This window comes from Dipodomys spectabilis, unplaced genomic scaffold (assembly GCF_019054845.1).
Source record: "Dipodomys spectabilis isolate Male_0828 unplaced genomic scaffold, ASM1905484v1 ptg000102l, whole genome shotgun sequence".
Lineage (NCBI taxonomy): Eukaryota > Metazoa > Chordata > Mammalia > Rodentia > Heteromyidae > Dipodomys > Dipodomys spectabilis.
Window position 1 is genome coordinate 9,127,852 of NW_024870779.1, and position 24,028 is coordinate 9,151,879.

At 38.9% G+C, this 24,028-nt stretch overlaps 1 protein-coding gene across 1 annotated transcript in view; it reads left to right on the forward strand.

The window, feature by feature from the left end:
• The window catches only part of B3gat2 (beta-1,3-glucuronyltransferase 2), a 52,963-nt gene that overhangs the window by 14,804 nt on the left and 14,131 nt on the right, over positions 1–24,028 (forward strand). The window contains exon 2 of the mRNA XM_042687087.1: positions 14,935–15,079. Within this exon, the coding sequence (XP_042543021.1) occupies positions 14,935–15,079 (145 nt within the window). The remainder of the gene's footprint in view (positions 1–14,934; positions 15,080–24,028) is intronic.

The following is a 24,028-nucleotide window of genomic DNA, read 5'->3' on the forward strand; positions in this document are numbered from 1 at the left end:
TCTGGTCTTGTGGTTCCTTTTGGCTTTAGAATTTAAGCAAAATGGTTAGGAGGTTGGATTAACAATACTTTTCTTTTTTCCTGGTATCTGAACTTGAACTCAAGGTTTGTGCTTGCTTGGCTTGATTCCTAGGTTGCATTCTACCTCTTGGGCCACATCTCCAGCCCTGCTTTTTTTGCTAGTTGTTTTGGAGATGGAGTTTGGCAGACTTCTCTGCCTGGGCTGGCTTTGAACCTCAATCTTTCAAGTCATAGCCTCCTGAGTGAGTAGGATTCCAGGCATGAGCTACACCAATATTTTTCCCCCTGTGGGTAATGATTTGGTATTTTACAGCAAACAAAAGTGTTCCTCTGAAAATCAATTAATTTAATCAATCATTAAAGTGCAGATGTTCTTTTTTTTACTCTTAGCAGGACATGTCTATTCTTTTTTGTTTTGTTTTTCTACCCTAAACATGAAAGGTAGAAATACATAATTGAAATATATCATTTCTATTATACATTTAATTTCATGACCTTTTGGAGTTGTTCTTTCTGGTATATATGCAAGTGGAATCACAATATTCATCTTTTGTGTCTGTCTTATTTCACTTAGCATAATGTCTTCACTTACATTGTGGCATGTGACAGAATTTCATTCCTTTTGTGAAGCTGAATAATACTCCCTTGTATGATATCCATTGTTTATCAATTTATCCACTGATGAGTACTTCAATTGTTCTTGGAGTTTTTCTAATGCTAGAATGTTGGTCTGATAATTGGTGGCCTTTTAAGTTATTTGAGGTGAAAAAAAAAAAACCCACAAAGAGCTGGGAATGTTGCTTAGTGATAAGAGTGCTTGCCTTGCATGCATGAAGGCCTGATCTGGATTCCTCAATACTGTATACACAGAAAAAGCCAGAAGTGATGCTGTGGCTGAAGTGGTAGAGTGCTAGCCTTGAGCAAAAGAAGCTCAGGGACAGTGCCCAGGCCCAGAGTTCAAGCCCCAGAACTGGTTTTTACTGTATTTGATTCCAGTGCCCTGAATCTTGTATATACACTTTTCTAATTTGGGGAGTGGAGGGGAAAAAAAACAGAATGCTTAAATAGGGATACAGGTTGACTCATTGTAACAATGATATGTACAAGACACTATGTTGAAAATGAATTTTTCAACTTTGGTGGGGGTGGGGGAGTAGTTGAGGAGATGGGAAGGAAGGGATGGTAGGGGGAAAACAAAGGAGGAGGCAACAATGCTTGATAGGAAATGTACTCATTACCTTATTCATGTAACTATAACCCCTCTGTACAGTATTTTTACAATAAAAATGTATTTTTAAAAAACAGTAAAAAAAAAAAAACAAAAAACCACATGGAGCTAGAAGAAATCATGTTGAGCAAGGTAAGCCAAGAAAAGAGACAAACGGTACGTGGTCTCCCTGATAAGTGGATGTTAAACCCAAAATGTAAGGTGATAAGACAAAGTTAACAAGACTTAACAAAGGACTTCCACTCATCTGATCGAATCACTACTAAATAATAAACCTATGCTGCTGATCACATATGTGGGAAACCAGGAGAACGACACAGAATTAGAGGGAATCAGGGAAAAACATATAACAGCGGGACCCATCAGCTGCACTGGACATTGACCAAAATGAACTAAGCAACTCATGGCAGTGATGGGAGGGAGGGAACGAGTGGGTAAGAGGGAACAGCTGATGCTATGCAAAACAAAAGAAATGTACATATCACCCAATGTGGAAGAAATAACTGTATTGCAAAGCTCATAGAACTCATAAATGTTATAGACCATGATAGACAGTTTGCCCCATGAAAGTTAGAATGTGTTTGTGACTTTAACTAAGCTTTACTATCCCACAATACTGTGAAATTTGGGAGATTAATCACAATAAAAATTTTGAAAAAAAAAACACCCACAGAATTGGAATGGCAAGATCATATGGCAACTTGCAGTATACTTTTTTGAAGAAGTGCTGCACAGTTTTCCATTAGCAGCCACAATATTTTTCATTTTCAGGAACAGAACACAAGGTAAGCATTCCTTCCTGCTCCCCATTCTGGCCAACACTACTTTTTAGATCATAGACAGAGGATGAAAAATGTTGAATAGAAATGTAATTTTGCATGAATTTCATAATGATGAATGATTTTAAGCATTATTTAACATTATTAGACATTTCGGGAAATGTTCCTTTGCCTATATTTTAAATTGGGTCATTTTTTGTTGTTGAGTTTCAAAAATTCTCTATATATTCTGGATATTAATTCTATATCACATATGAGATTTGCAGTCATTCTATTTCCTCCCAGTCTGAGGGTTATCTTGTATAGTGTTGACAATGTTCTTTGAGTATAAGCTTTTAAATTTGAAGTTCTCTTTTCTTAGTTTGGTCTTTTGGTTTCATATCTAAGAAATCATGCCAGTTCTAATGTCATGAAACTTTACCTGTGTTTTTGATAAGAGCTGTATAATTTTAGCTCTTTTGTACATGGTGGAGGTGAGGGTTCAGCTCTATTTTTTACATGTGAAAAAATGTAAGTTTCCACAATCTTTACTTACTGAAAAGATTGCTCTCTACACATTGAGTGATCTTACTGAAAATAAATGACCTTGTAAAAAATACCAGTTGGAGTTTGTTTCTGAGCTCTCTTCTTTTCTGTCGGTCTATATTATCTGTCTTTGCCAGGGTCCACAGGGCTTGAATTCAAGGCCTTATACTCACTCAGCTTTCTTGTTCATGGCAAGAAAGTGTTTAATTGCAGGTGGAGTCTGGCAGAGATTTCTGCCTCTTGATCCTCCAGATCTCAGCCTCCTGAGTAGCTAGGATTACAGATATGAGCCACTTGATACCCAGCCTCTATGTCTATCTTTATGACAGGATACACTGTTTCCATTAATGTGATTTTGTGGTAACTGGTGGAATCAGAAGGTATGAGTTCTCCAACTTTGTTCTTCTTTATGATTGTCTTGGACTTTGAAAGGTACCTTGAGATCCCATATGAATTTTACAGTGTATTATTCTGTTTCTGCAAAACAGTCATTGGGAGTTCGATAGGGATTGCATTGAGTCTGTAGTCTTCAGTTGATGCAATTATTGGTGTTTCATTTATTATGTTGTTTCATTTATTTATGATTTCTTTAACTTCCTTCAGCAATATTGTATCATTTTTCTATTGTATTCAGTTTTTGCCTGCTTTGTTAACATTAGTTATAAATACTTTATTCTATTTTATGTTCCTTGTTAGATTTTAAATAGTTGGTTTTGCTCTCTGTTCCATGTCTGTAAAATACCATCATGTATGAATAACTCGGAGACCTAAAGCACTCAGGACTGAGAGAAATGGTACACACATACATCAGCATAAACAGAGTGAAATGTGGTACTGCAAAGAAAAATGGAATTTTTTTACAGTGTCATGATGTACACTTAAAATAGACAAGTTGTTATGTATTTCACAGAGTAATGCAGGGCTTTTGGCATCATGTTTGATAGAACAGTATTATCTAGTGTAATATTATCTAGTGTAATATTCCTAAACATGGTTCTAAACAACTTGATTCTGGTGGATGTTCCCATACATGCTTCAAAGATTAAACTTTTAAACCCTGAAACAGCATTTCAACACCCAAAAACAGGATTTGGACATGGTTTATTACAGGCCTGAGTCTATAAAAATAACTTTTCAGGCAGCTTTTATTTTCCCTAGAAAGACAGACATATTTTAACTACTTAAGAAACCAGGCACTCGTGGCTCATGCCTGTAGTCCTTGCTACTCAGGAGGCTGAGATCTGGGAATTGAGCTTGAAGCCAGCCCAGGCAGGAAAATCCATGAGACTCCATGCATACGTACACATACAGTCTAAGAAAATGATGTCATTGACTCCTTGTTAAGATCCAGTACCTAAAACAACACTGGAGAATCTCTTCACCTGAACAGCACATAATGTTGGATGATGCTAATGACAATGGTGACTGCAGACACTTTTTTATGCCACAATGCCTCATTGAATCTTTAGCTATATGTATTAATAGTAGTATGTTGTTATCCATCAAACAAACAGAGAGCTCATCTCACTTGCCTGAGGTCACCTGTTCTTTAGTTGGGAAGCTGACTCATATTCACACAAAAAACTTTTCCCATTGCTTTTTCTGTTAACTGTCTCTAATGCTTTGAAGGTTTTGTTTTGTTTGATTTGTAAATTTTTTGTTTTGTTTTGCTTCTCAGAAGTCTAAGATCTGAGGATTTCAGTTCAATGCCAGCTTGAATAGGCTTTATCTCCAATTAATCAACAAAAAGCAGGAAATAGAGCTGTGGCTCAAGTGGTAGAGTGCCAGCCTTGAGCAAAGAAGCTAAGAAATAGTGCCCAGCCCTTAAGGTCAAACCTCAGTAGCAGTGTGTGTAAGCACACACACACACACACAGAAAGAGAGAGAGAGAGAATGCTTCTGATACCTGTTAATCTATTCCTCTATTTTTCAATATTTTATCAAATAATTTGAAGTATATTAACTTGTAAATACTTAAGGAGTTTTCATTGGTTTATTTTTATTCTTTTATTTTTGTTGTGATATTGAGGCTTGAATTCAGGGCCTTTCTCTTGCTTAGCTCTATACACTTAATTGGGGATAATAAGAGTCTCTCAGATTTGTCTAGCCTGGCTGACTTTGAGCCTAGATTTTTAGATCTTACCTTCCTGAGCAGCTAGGATTATAGGTGTGAACCACCAGTGCCTAGAATATCTTTAGTTTTTATTAATAGTTTCTTTGTGGTGATTTGAAAATATAACCTAGTGTTGAAATGTGCATAATCAGCCTAAATTTGCTGGTGCATGTGCCATGTGCCTGCAGTTATTGTATATGATGTGCTATACACTTGAGGTTGAGTGCAGCTCAGATCCTCTGCATCCCTGATGGTCTTTAGTCTACTTCCTTTGTCAATTCAAATTGATATTATAATTTCTGACTGTGGCTGTGAATTATTTGCTGTCCTTTTAGAACTACTTAATTTTTTGCTTTGAGAACTTTGAAGCTATGTTGTTTGGTGCATGCACATTTATTATTTTTCTCTTGATGGCTTAACCCTTTCATCATTATCAAATGTCCTACATTATCTCTGGTAACATCTTTGTCCTGAAAGCTACTTCATCTGTTATTAATACAGCTACAATAGCATTCATAGATTTATATGCCGTATAGTTTCCCATCCTATCAATGCTCTTATACTTAAATGTGTCTTGTAAATGATGTAAGGTTGGTTTTTATTTCTTTCTCTATTTTGCATTTGTGGTACTCTTCTCCCAATTAGAAAGGTAATAATCTGTAAACAAACCCTTATTTCAATAAACCCTGCTGTGAATCTTGTACTGAGTAAACAAATCTAGCATTTTAATTGGGCTTTGTCATTGTTAATTGGGCTTTGTGAATTTGTTTTTAAGATCCACCTATATTTTTATTTTTGTCTTAAGTAAAGATTGATCATAATAATTTTTAAAGACTTATTAATGTAAATAACTTACTATGAAGAGTCCCCATTACTCTAAGAAAGTCCTATCAAATTTGGAAAATTTCTAACTTTCTAGCTATTTTCTGGGAGTATTGAATTACATCTCTAATCTTAGAGGCTCCCTGCAATCTTTCTTATTCTCTTGTCATATATTTGAGTATACTTTCCATCAGAACCTTGGAACTTTATTTTTCTTATAGATTTTAAATATAGATAGAAGTTGCCACTTTTTTCCATTCTAAGCAGCTATTAACCTAATCTTATGCAAGTGTCTCCCATTTTCATCTCATCTACTCCACCATCTGATGTATGAGCAATATATTATTTGTTTGTACATGAATTTGTGATAGGTAATGACATTATATGAGTATTTTCAATATACAAAAATGCTATTACAGACTTTTTTCATGCTGGACCATGTTTTTGAGAGATGTATTTTTGTTGTTATGTGTAACTCTAACATGCTGTTTCTAACAGTGAATTTTTTTCAAATTGGATCTTTCATAAATGGTCTATGTAGTTTTGAAATTAGAATTTTCCACAAGGTACTTCTCTGTGTTCAATACTGGGTCCTTCTTGTGTTTTATTAATCCATGAAACAAAATTAAACTTTAATCCTACTGTTCAGTGAGCCTACTTAGTCAAACACTACCACACCAGAAAGATGCCACTTTCTTATGAATCAAATAAATGTGACTATTAGATATAGCTGACTAGTACCTTCAATCCAAGGACATATTCCATAGGGACCCTTTCTTCAGTCATATGGGGAGAGGCCTAGTCACTGTCTGCATCAAATGGAGACTCGGGCAGTAAAGAAGACAAGAGAGTACATGTTGTTGAATAACCAGCTAAAAGGCTCTGCTAAAGCCATTCTCTGTCCACATTAACACCATCAAATTTCTGTGAAAAAGTGTGTAATTTTCTTCATGTGGTTCTTACATTGCGGTCACTAAGTTTACACCTAGCATTGCAGTCTTGCTATTTCCATTTGCTTGTATATTGAAAAGCTATTGCTTTTCCAGTCAATTTTCTTTTATCTATATGTTTGTGGAAATTGCCTTAAATCCTTGTTGGAGCAGTAATAGATGTTAATTAAACACTCAGAAATGCAGGAGTAGAAGGATCGTAAATGAAATAAAGGATGTGGTTGAAGAATAAGGGAACCAAATATCTTATTTCTATGAGAAGAAAGGAGCATCTTCTTGAGGAAAGTGGAATTCTGTTTTCCTGGAACTAATTTTAAGAGACTACTATGGGTGGGTGGAGCATAGGAAGGCATGATTAGTTAATATCTGTTAAGGATGTTTGAGTGCCATAAAGAGCTCTTTATCCCTTTCTCTCTAAGAATAAGAGATGGGTAGTTAATTTTATATAGAGAAATGAAGCACAAGCAGTAAAATAGTTTGAATCTGCGCATATAATTATAGTGCTTCTCAAACTAGAGCAGAATTCCTTGGACCTATTTTAATTCAGGAGAATAGAGAGATATAGTCAAGGTGATTATTCTTGTGAGCTTTGATGGTGGTTGTGTTACGGTGAAAAAAGCCAAAGAGTCCAAATGCCCCATTCCTAACCACACACGTATGCACGCGTGCGCACGCACACACACACACACACACACACACACACACACACACACACACACACACATCCCTCCACATATTCTGAGTCCATTCAGACCCTTTCTTTAAGAGAAAAAGGCATTATTGTGTTGGTTTATAACTTTCCTGAAGTATCTGAGCTTACTTATTAAATAGAAAGTCCAATGAATGAATGATACTAGCTCTTTGATGTTATTTAGAACCCTCTGATCCCATACCAAGTGCATTGTATGTACAGTTGGATGAACCTGTCTGTTACATGGTGGACACACTGCCATAGATGTAATGCATCCTCAGAACCTTTGATATACCTCAAGGAATGTATGGGAAAGAATCAAAGTTAAAGGTGACACTTTGATTGTAGAAGTGAGTAAACATCTGTAATCCCAGCACTCAGGAGACTGAGGCAGGAGGATCCAAGTTCAAATCCAGCCTCATGCCACTCTGTCTTAAAATAAATAAAATTAAAATTAAGAGAGAAATTGCTTTAAAATATTGGAATATATTAGATATGGTCTTTTACAGAAATATTCTACATACCTAAGGATAATTTAGATATAATTTTAATTTTATGTAAAGCTTTCCCTTTTTGTGGCTTTGTGCTTACTAGACAGATACTCTGTCATTTGCACTACACTCTATACACACAACCCAGCCATTTTAGCTTTTATTATTTTTTAATAGGATCTTGTGTTTTTACTGAAACTGGCTCACCTGTTATACTATGTATGCTTCCCATCTAGCTGGGCTGACATGTGCATACACTTCACCCAGCTTTTATTGGTTGAGATAGGTTCTTTCAGATTTTGGGGGGAAATGGATCCAGGATGGCTTCTGTCCATGGTTTCTTCCCCATGTCTGCCTCTTGAATAACTATTTTCTTTTTTAATATCCACATGAAGATTAACATTGTCATTGGATATCAATTATATTCATATTTTCAATAAGCATAGAATTTTACTAAAATACACAGATCTGTACAAGGACTCATTAAGTGAACAAAGCTCATCTGCCTTATTTTGCTTAAGAATATATTTTAACATCGATGGCAGGAGAGAAGCTCCTGTGGGTGGGGAAAACCTGCTAGGCAATAGCTCTTTCTGTTCTTCTTTCCCAATATTGTCACAAGAGCTGTTTTTCAGTATGTAATAATTATACACTCAGATTCTTTTGTGTAACAGTCACAATTTTCCCAGAAATCTTGAGGAAAATAGAAAATTAATTGTTAATGGTTTGGGGTTGTTAAGTTTACCCACACAAGCATGCACACCTGCATTCTGCTGCTCAGTCTTCCCAGGAGTCATCTGTGTCTTCATGATTATATTAACCAAACTTTTTATGCAAGGACAACACAATGTGCCACGGTCTTCCTTTCACTGCCTCCAACTGGGCATCACACACTGCCAGGCATTTCCTGTGTGCTGAGAGGCCAAGCAGGCAGGGAGCGGCTGCCATGACTGTCACAGTGAAAGTGCATTTGCCTGCTGAAACAAGGATACAGGATGACCCATTGTAACAACAAGATGTACAAGACACTATGTTGAAAACCAGCTTTACAACTTTGCCGGTGGGGGGGTGGATGGGGGGGGTGGGGGAGGGTAGGAGTCGGGGAGTAGGGAGGAAAGGGATGGTAGGGGGAAAACAAAAGAAGCCATAACAATGCTCGGTAGGAAATTGACTCATCACCTTGCTAATGTAACTGTAACCCCTCTATACAGTATCTTTACAATAAAAAATATATATTTTTAAAAAAGAAAGTGTATTTGCCCCAGGCCATTGGTACATAGTGCAGCTACAGGATAGTACTTTGAGGCCATGTGGGTACTTTGTTTCCTAGAAACTTTTTAACAAGAATAGCTAATATTATATATATATATAGACTGTGGGTCCACTCCTCCTATGTGTTTTGCTTTTTTAAGTTATATTTTTATTATTTCTAAGTAGTTGAGCAAAGAGATTATGGCTCAACAAACCAAGTTATAAGTGCAATGCATCCCGATCAATGTCACCCCTTCCATCATCCTCCCCTGTCCCTCTAACTGAACCCCACCTCAAGTTTTCCTAGTTCCATTAGATATGTGTGGACTCGTAGGACTGTATTTGGGCACTGGTGGTTCACAGCCATAACCCTAGCTACTCAAGGGGATAAGATCTGAGGATTGTGATTCTAAGCCACCCTGGACAGACAAATCTGTGAGACTCTTACCTCCATTTAATCAGCAAAAAATCAAAAGCAGAGATGTAGCTCAAGAGGTAGAGCTCTGGCCCAGAGAGAAAATGTCAAGTAAGAACACATGGTCCTGAGTTCAAGCCCCAGTACTGGCACCAAAAAATAAAAATAAATTTGAAATACTTTTGAAAGTTTTCTTGGCAGTGCTGGGATAAGCACTCAGGGCCTTTCACTGCCAAGCAGGCATTCTGCTGCTTAGCCACAATTGTCCTGGACCTCTCCTGGTGGTTTCATCCTATCCATACTGTTCTTCCTGGTTTTATCTCATCCATACTGTTCTTTTTGATCCTCCAGTTACCAGCCTCTATCTTCAGACCTTGTTTTTGTTTGTCTGAGCACTGCCTTGCTTTTTAAAAAAATTTATAAGTTATATCTGCAGAGCAAGCAGTCTGTCAGCACCCACCTCCAGAGATGGCGGGGGGGCTGTTGTGAAAGTTTATCTTGCCATGAGAAAGAAGGAGAGCTTAGGGAAGGAAAGGTGGAAATCGGCCTTTTTATCTGAGAAGTCATCAACAGAAACTCCCAGGTGGACTTCTTTTCAAACTTACTTCCTCTCCTTAGAATATAGTCACTAACTGTAATGTTATTTGTTTCCTAAGCATAGATGAGATTTGTAATGTAAAAAAAAAATTATAAGTGATATTCTAGACTCATTTGTGCTTTCCTTGTGCCTGATATAGAATCAACCACTTGTCCAGGAATCTTGCTTCTTGTAATGAGGACTAATGAGGATGATGGGTGTTTTATTGCTATTGAAGTAATAATTTTTCTAGACCTTATGAGTTCATATTAGAACCTTCTACATATTTTGCTTTTGTTAATGAACCTCATTGAAGTACAATTTACCTAAGAGTAAAAATTCAGTTTACTGAATATTATCAAATTTATAATCTTCCATAGTAATCCCCTAGTTCTTCTTCCAAGCTTCTGATCTGCTTTCAATTATGAGAGATGATTAAGTATGCCTGTTTAAGATTTTCATATAAGTAGGATTACATAGTATGCAGCATTTTGTCTGGCTTCTTCCAGTCAATATTATTTTTTGCGACTCAGCCATGCTATTTGGGGTATCAATTGTTTATTTTCTTTCTGAGTAGTAATCCATTGCAGGTATATATCACAGTTTATCTTTTTGCAAATTTACATACATTTGGATTATTTTCCAACTTTTGTCTATTATGAATAAAGCGTTTTGTGAAGATTTAGGTACAAGTTTTCTAAAGCATGTGCTTTTCATTTCATTTTTCTCAGGTCTGGGATTACTAGGTCATAATACAAGAATTCTTAAACCATATTGCTTTCTTTTACAAGCAGCTGGAGCTTTTTAAATGCCCATCATTTAGAAATCTAGTTATTCCACATCGACATCAACTCTAGGTCTTGTCAGTATTTCCATTTTATTCTCATAAGCTAAAACTGGTTTTAGTTTCTGTTTCCATGGCAGACGATATAGAGCCTTTTCTTGTTGTTTTGGGAATGCCAGAATTTCAAGTCAAAGCCTCCAGCTCTCTAGACCCAGGTCCTTTACTATTTGAGTCATGCCCCCAGCTCTGCTTTTGGCTAGTTATTTTAGAGGAGTCCTGCAGATTTTTCTTCCTGGGCTGCTTTCTATCTCATTTTCATATTTTAGCCTCTTGAGTTGCTAGGATTATAGGCCTGAGCCACCAGTGTTTTCTCCTACATTCTTTATATAACCTACTCCTTGAGGTTGCCTAAACCACTTCAAATTTCAAAAGATCAAGAACTTCATTTCCCTTTGGAAACAAGATTTGAAGTAACAGCATGTCTTTATGGAAGCACCGGGTTCACTCCAAGGACATGCTAATTATTTCCTGCATATAACTTTCTAAAGTATTTGGTCCCTAAAGCAGGCTATTAGCCATCCCTCCAGGAGGGGCCCAAGGGATGCAGCCTAAAGCTGATTGTATGGGCCACCAGACCTAGGTGCAAAATACCCACCTCTCTCATTTTGCAGAGATAATGGTACAAAGATCTCTGGGGTAGTTTAAATGGCATTTAGCCTGTGAGATGTGGAGATAGACCACAAGTGTCTCCTGTGTTCATTGTAGCTATTAGACATGTGGGTATTTATGTGGGCAAGACTTTGACTGGCTAACATTACTATTCAAGCCTTGTCCATTTAACTGGAGGTCATGATTGAACAATAAAGGAGGACAGCGTAGGAAGCTGGCCAACATTAATAAATAGGAAGAGAATCCCCTCTGGGGACTAGGCCAGCTTTCTAATGTTGTTAACTCTTATAAGTGAGTAAATCACTTCTAGTTCTTTTTTTAAAATAGTTCTACAGAAATGTTTCAGTTCATAAGTCAGAATATGAGTACATGCATCTTGATCAAATGTCAGCCCTTCCATCATTCTCCCCCATCATCCACAATTCCATCTATACTCACTAATACTTATTTAATATGTATATAATACTTCTTTAATATGTATATTGAATATAAAAATATTCACCCACCCTTCCTGTCTCTATCTGCTCCTCCCTTGCATCACCTTCCCCAAGCTTTTTGTTAAACTGTTAGTTACTTGTTCAGAGGAATTGTATTATTAGAATCCTCTGGAGTATGCCATCGTTAGTCTGCACATACCTGTATATAACACTGTGTACATTTTCATATATGTTTATAATTTAGATCTGACTTGTTTATAATTTAGATATAATTTAGATCTAACTTGTACATATGAGAGAAAACATGTACTTTTGTCTCTCTGAGTCTGACTTCATATAATTTTTTCCTAGGTCCATCTATTTCCCTGCAAATGACATATTATTCTTTTTGATAGATTAGTGAAATTCCATTTTAGATAGACAGAAAGATAAAGAGATGTCACACTTTCTTGTTTGTTGTTATTGTTGGTTGTTGTGGGGCTTGAACTCAAGGCCTAAGCACTGCCCCTAAGCTCTTTCCCGCAAGTCTAGTGCTCTACCACTTTGAGTGACAGCTCCACTTCTGGTTTTCTGGTCATTAATTTGAGATAAGAATCTCACAGACAATGAGATGTACAGACATTATGTTGAAAATGAACTTTACAGCTTGTGGGGGGAGGAAGTTGGGGAGGTGGGAAGGGAAGGGATGATAGGGGAAAAACAAAGGAGGGGATAACAATGCTCAATAGGAAGTGTACTCATTACCTTACTAATGTAACTGTAACCCTTTGTAAGTATCTTTACAATAAAACGTACATATTAAAAAAGAAGAATCGTCTTTTTCTCAAACACAGAAGACAAAGGAAGAAACTGGTTTTTTGTATATTTGGAAGAATGAAGCATTTATTTTCCTGCAGTTTCCTTTGAGAGAGGTGTGCATGAGATGTCCTTTAAAATCAGCTTTAGAAAATATGATGCATATTTTTATTGACAAATAAAATTGTATACATTTGCTGTGAAAAGAAAAAGAATCTCACAGACTTTCCTGCCCAGACTGGCTTTGAACTGTGATCCTCAGTTCTCAGCTGAATGAGTATTTAGGATTACAGGCATGAGCTACCAGTGCCCAGCTCACATTTTCTTAATTTATTCATCTGTTGTATGGCATCTGGACTGTTTCCATACTTTTGCTATGGTGAAAAATTAACATGGGTGTATAAGTATCTTTACCATAGCCTGAAATGTAATATTATGGTTAAATACCCAATAGTAGTATCTCTGGATCATCATAGAGCATTTCTATGCTTAGTTTGTTGAGAATCTCCCAACTGACTTTCATACTGGTTGCACTAGTTTACATCCCCACCAACAGTGTCACAGAGTTCTTTTTCCCCAGTCCCTGCATCTGTTGTCTGTATTCTTGATCTGTTGCCTGTATTCTTGATCTGTTGTCTATACCTCAGGCACCTCACTTTGTGACTGGTATTTTACTAATTTTTGTATTATGAAAGAAACAAGGTTTTGGGGTACAGGTAGCTCACAACTACTTTGGAAACTGAGATCTGAGGATTTTGGTTGGTTCAAAACCAATCTAGGCAGACAAATTCTATGAGACATTTACCTCCAATTAACCAGCAAGAAGTCAGAAGTGGGGTGTGGTTCAAGTGTTAGAGTGTTAGCCTTGAACAAAAAAGGCTCAATGAGATCCAAAGGCCCTGAGTTCAAGCCCCAGAACTGGCACAAGAGAGAGGGAGGGAGAGAAAAAGAGAGAGGAAGAGGCAGGAAGAGGGAGGGAGAGAGGGAGGGGCAAGGAAGAAGGGAGGGAGAGAGAAGTTTTCAGACATTTAGAATATTTTAGGGCTCATATATAGAGTATTTAGGGTTCTTATACTTTTAATAATCAGCAAAACAAGTACCTGCTAAGGAATCCTGAAAGAACATGGATTGAGTGGAAAGGACACAGAACAAAGGATAGATCCCAAGGGGAAGTGCAAAAGTTCTGTAAATAGTTGTGCTATTTTCCTTGGAAATATCTGATACTCCACGTAGGATAGTGGTTGTACATGGAGGAGTAGTATGTCTAACTCTGAGATGAAGCCTTCTACATTGAATCTCAGGGTGCTGCACAGAGGTGCAGCATCTCTTCAGTGTTTTAACTGTTTAAATGAAAAACATTGTAAAACTTAGCATTCCTAGGAATGCTCCATTCAAATAGTAATTGCCTTGTTTTTATCATGTTGCCCTCTGGAAAAATGAAGCATTTAGCTCTGAACTGCTCTCAGAAATGTGAAATGTAGCTGGGTACTCATGGCTTATATGTGTAATCCTACCCACTCAGGAAGCTGAGATCACTGTTCAAGGCCACAGGGCAGAAAAGTCTGTGAGACTGCATCTCCGAAATAACAGCAAAAACCTAAGCTGGTAGTGTGGCTTAAGTGGTAGGGCACCAACAATGAGCAAGAAAGACAAGTGAATGTGAAGCCTTGAGTTCAAGCCTAAGTACCAGCAAAAAAAAAAAAAAAAAAAAAAAAAACACAAAAAACAAACAAAACAAAAGAATGTGCAGCTGAGTCTTTTGTGGAGTTTTGCTTCTTTAATTTGCCTCTTACCTAGAACCAACACTAAGCTCAGCTGAAATGAAAAGCCTGCTGCCACCATCCTTAATTGTCATGGCCATATTTAATTGTTCCCTTCCTAACAAACCCAGAATTATGAGTTATTCTTTTTAATTTTATGCTGTTTTTCTTCTTTAGAACCAGTTTATCTTCATTATTTTCAGGTCTGTCTTCCTCTGTATGCTTCCATCTTTTGTTCCCCTTACACACAGCTGGATTGGGTTTCGTGATGCCAAAACACTTGACTAGAGTTCTGGGCACTGCTGTGTGGGGAGCACAGTCTGGGCACTCAGGAGGACATAGAAATCCAAGGTGCTCTGCTCACCAGATCTTTGCAATCTTTGGAAATTTGGTGCCATAACTCTTTAACCACTGGATAAATGAGCTCCAAACCCAAAGCCAGTGGTCCAAACAAGAGGACAATCCTCAGTGAACTGGGGTAACAGTGTAGCAGCAGAAAACTTGGGAAACCTTCAGTTTGAAACCATGGTATACCCCTCCCAATCCCCAATCCTCTGAGTGGTCTAAGCTATTTTCCTCTTTATTTTTCATTAAGAAAATGTAAAACATGTCTTTGTCTCCTTGTAGATGCGAACCACACAAAAGGTGTCAGTGTGGCCAGTGGGCCTGGTTGGTGGGCGACGCTACGAACGGCCCTTGGTGGAAAATGGCAAGGTGGTTGGCTGGTACACTGGCTGGAGAGCGGACAGGCCTTTTGCTATCGACATGGCAGGTGAGGAGTGGGTTGCTCTTAGATGTGCCCATGTACAGTAGTGCACCAAAACAAGAGGGTTTATAAGATGAGTTTGGCTGAGCTCCAGTGGCTCCTACAAATCCTAGCTACTCAGGAGACTGAGATTTGTGGATTGTGGTTCAAAGCCAGCTCTGGCAAGAAAGTCCATGAGACTCTTAGCTCCAATTAACCACCAAAAAGCTGGAAGTGGAGCTGTGGCTCAAGTGGTAGATGCCAGCCTTAAACAAAAAAAAATCTAAGGACAGTACCCAGGCCCTGGGTTCAAGCTGTAGCACACACGCACGCACGCAAGCACGCACATGTGCACGCGCGCTGCTAGCTTATACCTGTAACTCTTAACTATGCAGGAAGCTGAGATCTGAAAGTTGCAGTTTGTAACTAGCCTGGGCAGACAAATTCTGAGTTATCTCCATTTAACTAACAAGAATCTGGACATGGAGGGCTGGGAAGGTGGCTCAGTGGTAGAGCGCTTGCCTTGCATGCTCGAGGCCCTGGGTTCGATTCCTCAGCACCACAGAAGAAAAAAGCCGGAAGTGGCGCTGTGGATCAAGTGGTAGTGCGCTAGCCTTGAGCTGAAGAGCTGAGGGACGGCGCCCAGGCCCCGAGTTCAGGCCCCACGACTGGAAAAAAAAAAAAAAGAATCTGGACATGGAGGTATAGCTCACATAGTAGAGAATCAGCCATGGGGAAAGAAGGAAGACAGGAGAATTTGGGGTGAGAGTTCAAGCTCTGGTACCAGCAGAAAGAAAGAGAAAAAGCGAGGAAGAAAGAGAAAAAGGGAGGGAAAAAAGGAAAAGAAAGAGAAGGAAAAAAAGAAAAGAAGGAAGGGAAGGAGGGAGGAAGGGAAGAAAAGAAAGGAAGACAAGAAAGAAAGGAGGGAAGGAAAAGGAAGAGAAAAAGAAGGAAAGAGAAAGGAAAAAAGGAAGAAAAGAACAGAAGAAAAAGAAGGGTGAGAGGAAGGAAGGCAGGCAGGAAGGAAGGAAGAGGGGGAGGGAGGGAGGGAGAAACTGGAGGAAGAGAGGGAGAGAAGAAAGAAGGAAGAAAAGAAAGAAGGAAAGGAAGGAAGGAAAGGAAAGGAAGATGGGAGGGAGAGAGAAAGAAAGAGGAGGAAGGAAAGAAGAAAATGTTGACCTTTCTCTAGCCTTTTTTTTCTTTTTGCTCAGTTGTAGGGCTTGAACTCAGGGCCTGGGCACTGCCCCTGAGATTTTTTTTGCTCCAAACTACTGCTCTGTCGCTTGGAGCCACAGCACCGCTTCCTCTATATTCTTTTATCTAAGGTAATGAATGGAGCAAGAAGCTTGGAGGCTTGGGCTGGGAAGATGGCTCAGTGGTAGAGTGCTTGCCTTGCATGCCTGAGGCCCTGGGTTCGATTCCTCAGCACCACATAAGCAAAGTGAAAAAAGCTGGAAGTGGCGCTGTGGTTCAAGTGGTAGAGTGCTAGCCTTGAGCTGAAGAGCTGAGGGACAGTGCCCAGGCCCAGAGTTCAGGCCCCACAACCGGACCCCAAAAAAAAAGAAGCTTGGAGGCTTCAATGGTAGGAACTGAGCCTGGCCCTTGTCTCCCTTTTGGTGCCTCTCTGTGGAAGATTCATTGATGTTTAAATACATCATGTTTATTGATAACTTGAGTAATTATTTAAAATCATTTTAATGCTTATTGATAAACTTGGTGCTTTACATAGCTAAAATAAAAAACTGGTTTTCCAAGCAGTTACTAACTTTGGTATAACTATGTTTCAAATTTTTATTCCTTGACCACATACTTTACAGTAGACCACATACTTTAAAATGCTGCTTTACCATGAAGTGACTCATGTTCTGTGGGTGACATGAAATGATGCCCATGATCTCTGTGGAAGAATGCAGTTTGAAATATGAGACTTAGAGGAGGGAAAAATCACTGACATGTATCACCTAGAAGATGTAGGCAGAAAGGCTTCAAAATTGAGCGCATCAATCACCAGTGCTGTCTGTCAGCCTGTGCTTGTCCAATCTTTTGCTTATATTTCCCAACTGCAGTCAAAAAAATTCTATGCTCAGAATTTGGAGGCTCTGCTGTGTACTAGGTTTGACACTTTCTTTCTGATGGCACTGTATTTTGAGGAAGCAAAACATTGTGATGAGTACTAGGGGAATGTTAAGAGCACAGCTCTTTCAGAAGGCATACTATTTTTGCTTAGCATTTCACAAATATTACAAAGGAGACTGTTTTGTGGCACTGTGTGAAGCAGTATGGATCTCTTGTGCTTTGCTGGTGGCACTCTGCTAAGTCCCATCCCTATGTCCTGACTCTTCTTCTTTCTCTCAACTCAAGCCAAAACCCTTGGTTTTCTGTTCTTGCAGCCCCAGAGCTAAACTAGCACCTCAACCAATGTATTTACCTGGAAGTAGACAGAGAGACAGGTGAGCCATACTGGATGGCCCTCAAGACTTCCCAAAGATCCATTGTCAGTTCACTGGAAGTAAACAGCTCTAAAAATGAGGCTGACCGTAATTCTACTTTTGAAAGATGAATATATCCTTAATATATCCTTGAAGACAAAATTGAGAGCTCAAGCAAAGTCTTTCCCTTGTGTGGAACTCAGTATCTTCCTACATAAACAAAGCCCAGAGTTCTTCTACAATCCTTTTTTCTCTCACTTTGGAAAACTCAAAAATCCAGATACTTGGACTAGAGAACTCCAACTTTGACCTTTGTTTCCAACTTTGACCTTTGGTTCCAACTTTTCTCAGAACTTGGTTGCAACACCAAGTCCTCACACAGGTCTCCTCACACAGGGCTGCTGCCAGTAGATATGCTTCAGAATGCTAGACACCAACCTAAGGACAATGAGGACACCAACTTGAATGGAACTCAGCAAGGCAAAGTTTACTTCTGCAGAAGGGTGAGCTAAAATCTGGCAGGCAAGCACACAGAGCAGGCAGGTTGCTCCCCTTTTATCGCTAATGCAGCACACCTGTTCTGCTCAGATTGGACAAGCTCAGGGTCACAACCTGCAACATAACATGGCTCAATCAACAGGAACAAGGTGTGTTCATTTGGGCATAGCAGGAATAGGATGTAACTAAAATTTAATCAACAAGGGCCCAGCCATCTGGCTAAAGGAGGTTTTTAGAAAAATAATTATTACAAGATTGATAGAAAGGAAGCAACCCATTCTGATAGAAAAGATGGCTTTTCTCACACTTCCCATTACTTGGAATGGGTAACATCAATGTAGGAGCGACTTGAATAACTTTCTGGATCTTAGTAAAATAACCATTAAGTAGGGGATCAAGTATCAAGTAAACTTGTTGAATATTTACATTGTATCATCCAAGATTTGTGTCCAAATAGGTGTCCAATAAAACAAAGTGTGTTTTATTAGGGATGGCCTATGGAAAGGCATTTAGTGGTTTTCATTGCTAAATCCTATGAGAAATTTTAACTAATGTGACAATGTAGCTTTTTTTTCTAGGCATTTTAATATATTTTCAAATCATAATAAAAGCATCTAGGCAAGCACTGGTAGATTGGTAGTTTACTCTTTTATTCATGGCTTTTCTTTCACTTCCACATAAACTTACTGTTTACCTTAAACACTTTTCTGCCTTTAAATTATTTAATGGGTAGGGAAAATGAATCCGTTCTCCTAGACAGTATCACACTTTGCTCCTTCATACCTGTGACTTCAGGGCATCTTGCCACTTGGTACTTCTCTTCTCTGAGATTTGGAAAGCCCCAGACCTTTGGGAGCAATAGGTAGAACCATGGGCGTGCGTGAGAGTGTGGAGTGTGACTGATATAGGAGAGCCAAGGATGGCACTTTCAGGACCGTGGCAGCAATTAGAAGGAAAGAAAGATGTGAGGAGTTTCAAGAGAGAAAAGTAACTCCCCCCACCCAGCCCCTTAATGATGGAGGAGAAACTGATGTTTTTAAGAGAAAAACAGAAAAGTCTCAAAGGTGAGGAAATGAGAGGGTGAGGTCAGGCCCTTAGATGGGCAAATTCTCCTTAGCAAAATCACCTCTGACTCCCAGGTTAAAGGTAAGATTCCTAAGGAAGTAGAGACTAGGGGTAGGGGAAAACTGATTGTTAAGATGAGAAGTTTGGGAGGCTGGGGGAGGATGGGAAGGGATGGGAAGGGGAAACAAAGGAGGAGGCTACAATGCTTGATAAGAAATGTACTCATTATCTTGCCCATGTAACTGTAACTCCTCTGTACAGTATTTTCACAATTAAAAAAAATGAAAAAAAAGAAATTATAGTATCATGAGTTATAAATGCTTAAAACACAGGCAAAAACAGAAATAAAAGGAACAGACACATATGGTAGCAATAATTATTTCTTTGTATGTCATGCATGATTTAGCATATTTTATATTATATATTTAGTTTATATTTCATATTTATTAATGTTTTGTATTTTACTGATCCTTTTAGCATATATTATATTTTCCAGTGTAATATATAGACATTTTATAGAAAAATAAAATAACTTAAAACATAGAAAAATATTCTTTTAAATAAAGCTATGTCATGTGACTTTGTTACAAGCTATATTAGTAACTGATCTTGAAACTAAGATAGAAAAGAGGTAATATTAATCTGATTAAATTTGTTTTTACAGTTCCTTAAAAAAAAAAGTTGAGAAGTTTGACTCTGTTTTATTGTATATTCCAAGTCATAGCTGGTGTGCTTAGAATATATATGCTTGAAAATATCTGTGGGTAGGTTCAAGCTTGGAGTTCTGATAACTATCTGGGTAGGGGAATGAAGCCAGAGTATTAAAGCCATCAAAATTTTAGAGCTATTAAAGCTATTAAAAATTATTAAAGAAACAAGGCATTTCAGATTATGCTTATCATTCAGCAGAGATTTAGATCTTGCTAATACCATATATATTATATAAGACCATATATGATACAGTGAAATTATCACGGATATGATTAAATTGATGTGTTAAACTTACATTTGGTTTCATTTTAATTGTTATAATTTGTACTATCCTTTGGGTTATAATTTAGCTGCAGAAAATATGGTACTCTTGGGTAATTAAAATAGTCTGATAACCAGTACACTGGTTTTATAAAAATAGGAGTTTGCATATTAGGAAGAAAAAGATCACACACCTGACTAGTTTTCAGTCAGTGCTACACTGTCATCCTGGTGGAGGAGAATGGAGTTTAAAGAACAGGAAATGAGAAAGAAGACAGCCACAATACCTGCCCAGGCTTCCCACCTTCCTTGTTTTTTATACCCACAACCGTACTCCCAAAACAAACAGGAATGCAAACTGGAGTCTTGCTCCCTGTGTTCTGGAGTCAACAAATCCTTGCAATCAGGCCTACCTTTACCAGCCTTGAGCCCCTCTGCTGGATCTTCGAGAGAATTCTCTCCTTCAGCATGATTACAGTGTCCCTACTTTCACCCCAAGGCCACTACAGGGGCTGAGACTAGAATATCATCTTTACTTCACCCTACTCACCCCTGGAAAGACTTCACTGACACCCCTAGATTAACATTGCTCCCTCCCCATCATATTCACACTCTGAATCTCCTGTACTAACTCACTTTTGCCACAGCGGCACTGCCTTCCTTACTATCTTTGAAACTTCCTCCTCACCTCATCCGACTTCTGCCCCAAATGCCATTTCCATGTGAGCAGAAGCCCTGACCACGGTGTCACCCACTCTCTGCGTATATCTGTGCATACTGTAGCCAAGGCTTAAGAGGATCTGAGTATTGTTTTATTCCCCAGTGTGTCCCCATTGCTAGCTTACTGGACAGCTCCCCCCTTTTTAAAGCTATTGCAAATGGCTATAAATGTGAAGAAGGCCAAGATCAAGGGGTAACTGTAGGCAGATGGGGAAACTCTCTCTGGAGACACACAAATCAGTTATACAGTGGTTTCTTTGTCTTGATACTTAGCAAGGCATCCTGCATGGGTCGATGCACTTGCAGCTTCTTTCTTGGTAGATAATACTGTGGTAAACTGAAAACCAACCTGGATCAGGTGGCCCCAAAACCAAATTAGCTCAGTCAAATATAATATCACTTGCTTTGCTTCATGAATATAAATACTCCAAGAAAATGGAAGGAGAGACCTCCTTGTTCCTTTGGAGCCATTTGTAACTTAAGCATACTGTTTTCCACGCATGGATGCTTTGTATAAGATAGATAAAGTTACTGAAAGCTCTCAGTAAAGTGACTTGATGTATCATGGTTTATTAGTATAGATTCTGGGGACCAGCTTGGGACTTTGTTCTTAGGTGATGCATTATGACTGCCCCTGGACTTTGTATGGGTCTTCAAAAGAGAAATCTAATTGGGAGGGGGTGGGCAAGCCTGTCTTAATAACCTGCAGAATCAAGTGTTCTGGCAATAGGCGGCCTGTTGTTCATTTCTTTTTGGTGTAGCTAGGGTTTGAACAGAGCCCTACACTCACTCAGCTGACACTCTACTCCAAGCTTGCTTTGCAGTGGCTATCTGAAAACAGTCTCATAGACTCTTCTGCCTGGGTTCATTTCAACCCACCTCAATAGCTTTTCTAATCCTTTTTCATGGGCAGGGGGCCCTGGCTGTGTTGAACCAAGGTGGGCATGTGAGTTAAGAGCCTCTCCACTCTCCTCAGAGAGCTTGGTTTGGTATACCCTGGAGGGGGCTGAGCAGGGCCTGGGAGGTGGAGTGGGAGAGTCCTCAGAGCGCTGACAAGACTACTCAGGAAGTGGGCTGAGGGTTCCGGAGTTCCATCCCAATTCATGTAGCTGTTCTGTAATTAGGGACTGGATTTCTTTCCTCAAGATATTATTGTAATAAAGTATTCATTCAGGACTAAGAATTTGGAGCACTGAAAGTTTCTTCCTTCTATAGAAGAAATCCAGCTGGCTTGGTGATGGCTTTTGCTTAGCCTTCACCAGACATTCACACCCTGTGTGCTTTCTTATTTAATCTTCACTCCAGGTAATGAGAGGTGTGTTAGCTTTCTTTTCTTTTTAATTTTATTTTTTTATTGTGAGAATACCGTACAGAGGAGTTACAATTACATGGGCAGATAATGAATACATTTCTTATCAAGCATTGTTGCTTCCTCATTGTGTCCCCTTCCCATCCCTTCCCATACTTCTTATCCTCACAAATGAGAATCCTAAGCACATGCAGTCTAAATGTGCTACATGATTTGTCTGGAGCATCCTAAGAATTCAATGATTAAGAGCCAGATTCAGTAGCTAGGTCAGTGTGTTCACAAAAATGACCTCCACCTGACTATGGACCCCAGCTCTCTCACCATGAATCAAGGGGACACCATAATCACTAAGCAATCTTTCCTTCATCTTGGAGTAGAGGAAGTGAAAAAAACTCAATTTTTGGAATGTGGCATCACTTATAAAGCACGTAGTAGAACTTTGTAGATACCTGTGAATGTTGCATCTCTTAAAAAACAAGATAAGATGATTTAGATGAACTAGGTTAATTGTTTTAATATGAGAAAGGTTGGGTTCTTGTAGACAGCTGTGATGTGGGACTGCTGACCCCTGGTACCACCCAGGCAGAACAACACTACAACATGGGATCTAATACCATTTTTTTTTCTCACCTGAAGACTAGGTCATACCATCTCCCCTCTGGTTATAGTGAGAGTCACATACAAACATTTTTGCTGGTCTATGATTAATGGGCTCTAAGCTTGCATTTGACTGTCAACGTAATATTTACGAACACGCAAAGACCAGGTACTGATAATTCACACCTGTAATCCTTGTTACACAGGAGACTGAAGTCTGAGGTTTACAATTTGAAGCTAGCCCTGGCAGACAAATCAAGAGACTTATCTCCAATTAACCAGCAAAAAGCCAAACACTACTTGAGGCTTTGAGTTCAAGCCCAAGTACTGGTACCAAAAAGAAAAAGGAAAAAAGAAATAACAGCAAAAAAAAATGCCAAACCATGCGAATGCTACTATAGCTTCATGGACTGTACTGTCTGAGCTGCTAGACCTGGGCTCATTATGATTCATTCAACAACTGGCTCAACAATCAGATTGGCCTTTTGAAAGGAATGTTGGCCCTTGCTTTAGAAACCACCAAAACAAAGAGTAACAGAACATAGCCACCAAAAATCATGAAAGAGTTATTTGGGAGCAGACTGGGACTCCATCTTTGTAATTTCTCAGCTGAAAAACTAAACAAACTGAAGCACTTGAGCTTGAGCCTGCAAGAGAAAAATGCCATTTATAACAGTTTTGCAGGGTGTTCTGTGTGGCATGAGTTCCAGTGAGCCCAGCAGTGAGTCTGTGCACAACGGAGGCAAGCATACATTGCAGAAATTACTCTTGATGAACAGGGATGGATTTGAAAGGACACTGCTTACTTCTTATAGTCAAGTCACAAAGGGGAAAATGTCTTTTTTCTTTTTTTTTAATTTTTGCTGCCTTGACTTTCTTGAAGACATCTGTGGTCATAATTTTCATCACAATACTGTTAAAGAATTGTTTTTCTTTAGCCAGGCGCCAGTAGTTCATGCCTGTAATCTTAGCTACTCAGGAGGCTGAGATCTGAGGATCAGGGTTCAAAGCCAGCCTGAGCAGGAATGTCCGTGAGCCTTGTCCAATAAACCACTAGAAAACTGGAAGTGGTGCTGTGGCTCAAGAGGCAGAATGCTCACCTTGAGCTGAAGAGCTGAGGGACAGTGCCCAGACCTATAGTTCAAGCACCACGACCAATAAAAATAGAATTGTTTTTCTATGGACTGGGGGAGTGGTTCAAGTGGTAAAGCTCCAGATGAGTATGAATTGTCTTTCTGACAATTTAGCCAAGTGTCTTTGTTTTGGTTGATTGCTTGAATAAACTTTTAACCCCTTTCAAACTATCTGACTAATTGCTTCAAGACTCAGCAGTAACAAATGAACCAGCAGATGCCTCCATCCTGTTGTTAGAATCTTGCTAGAATC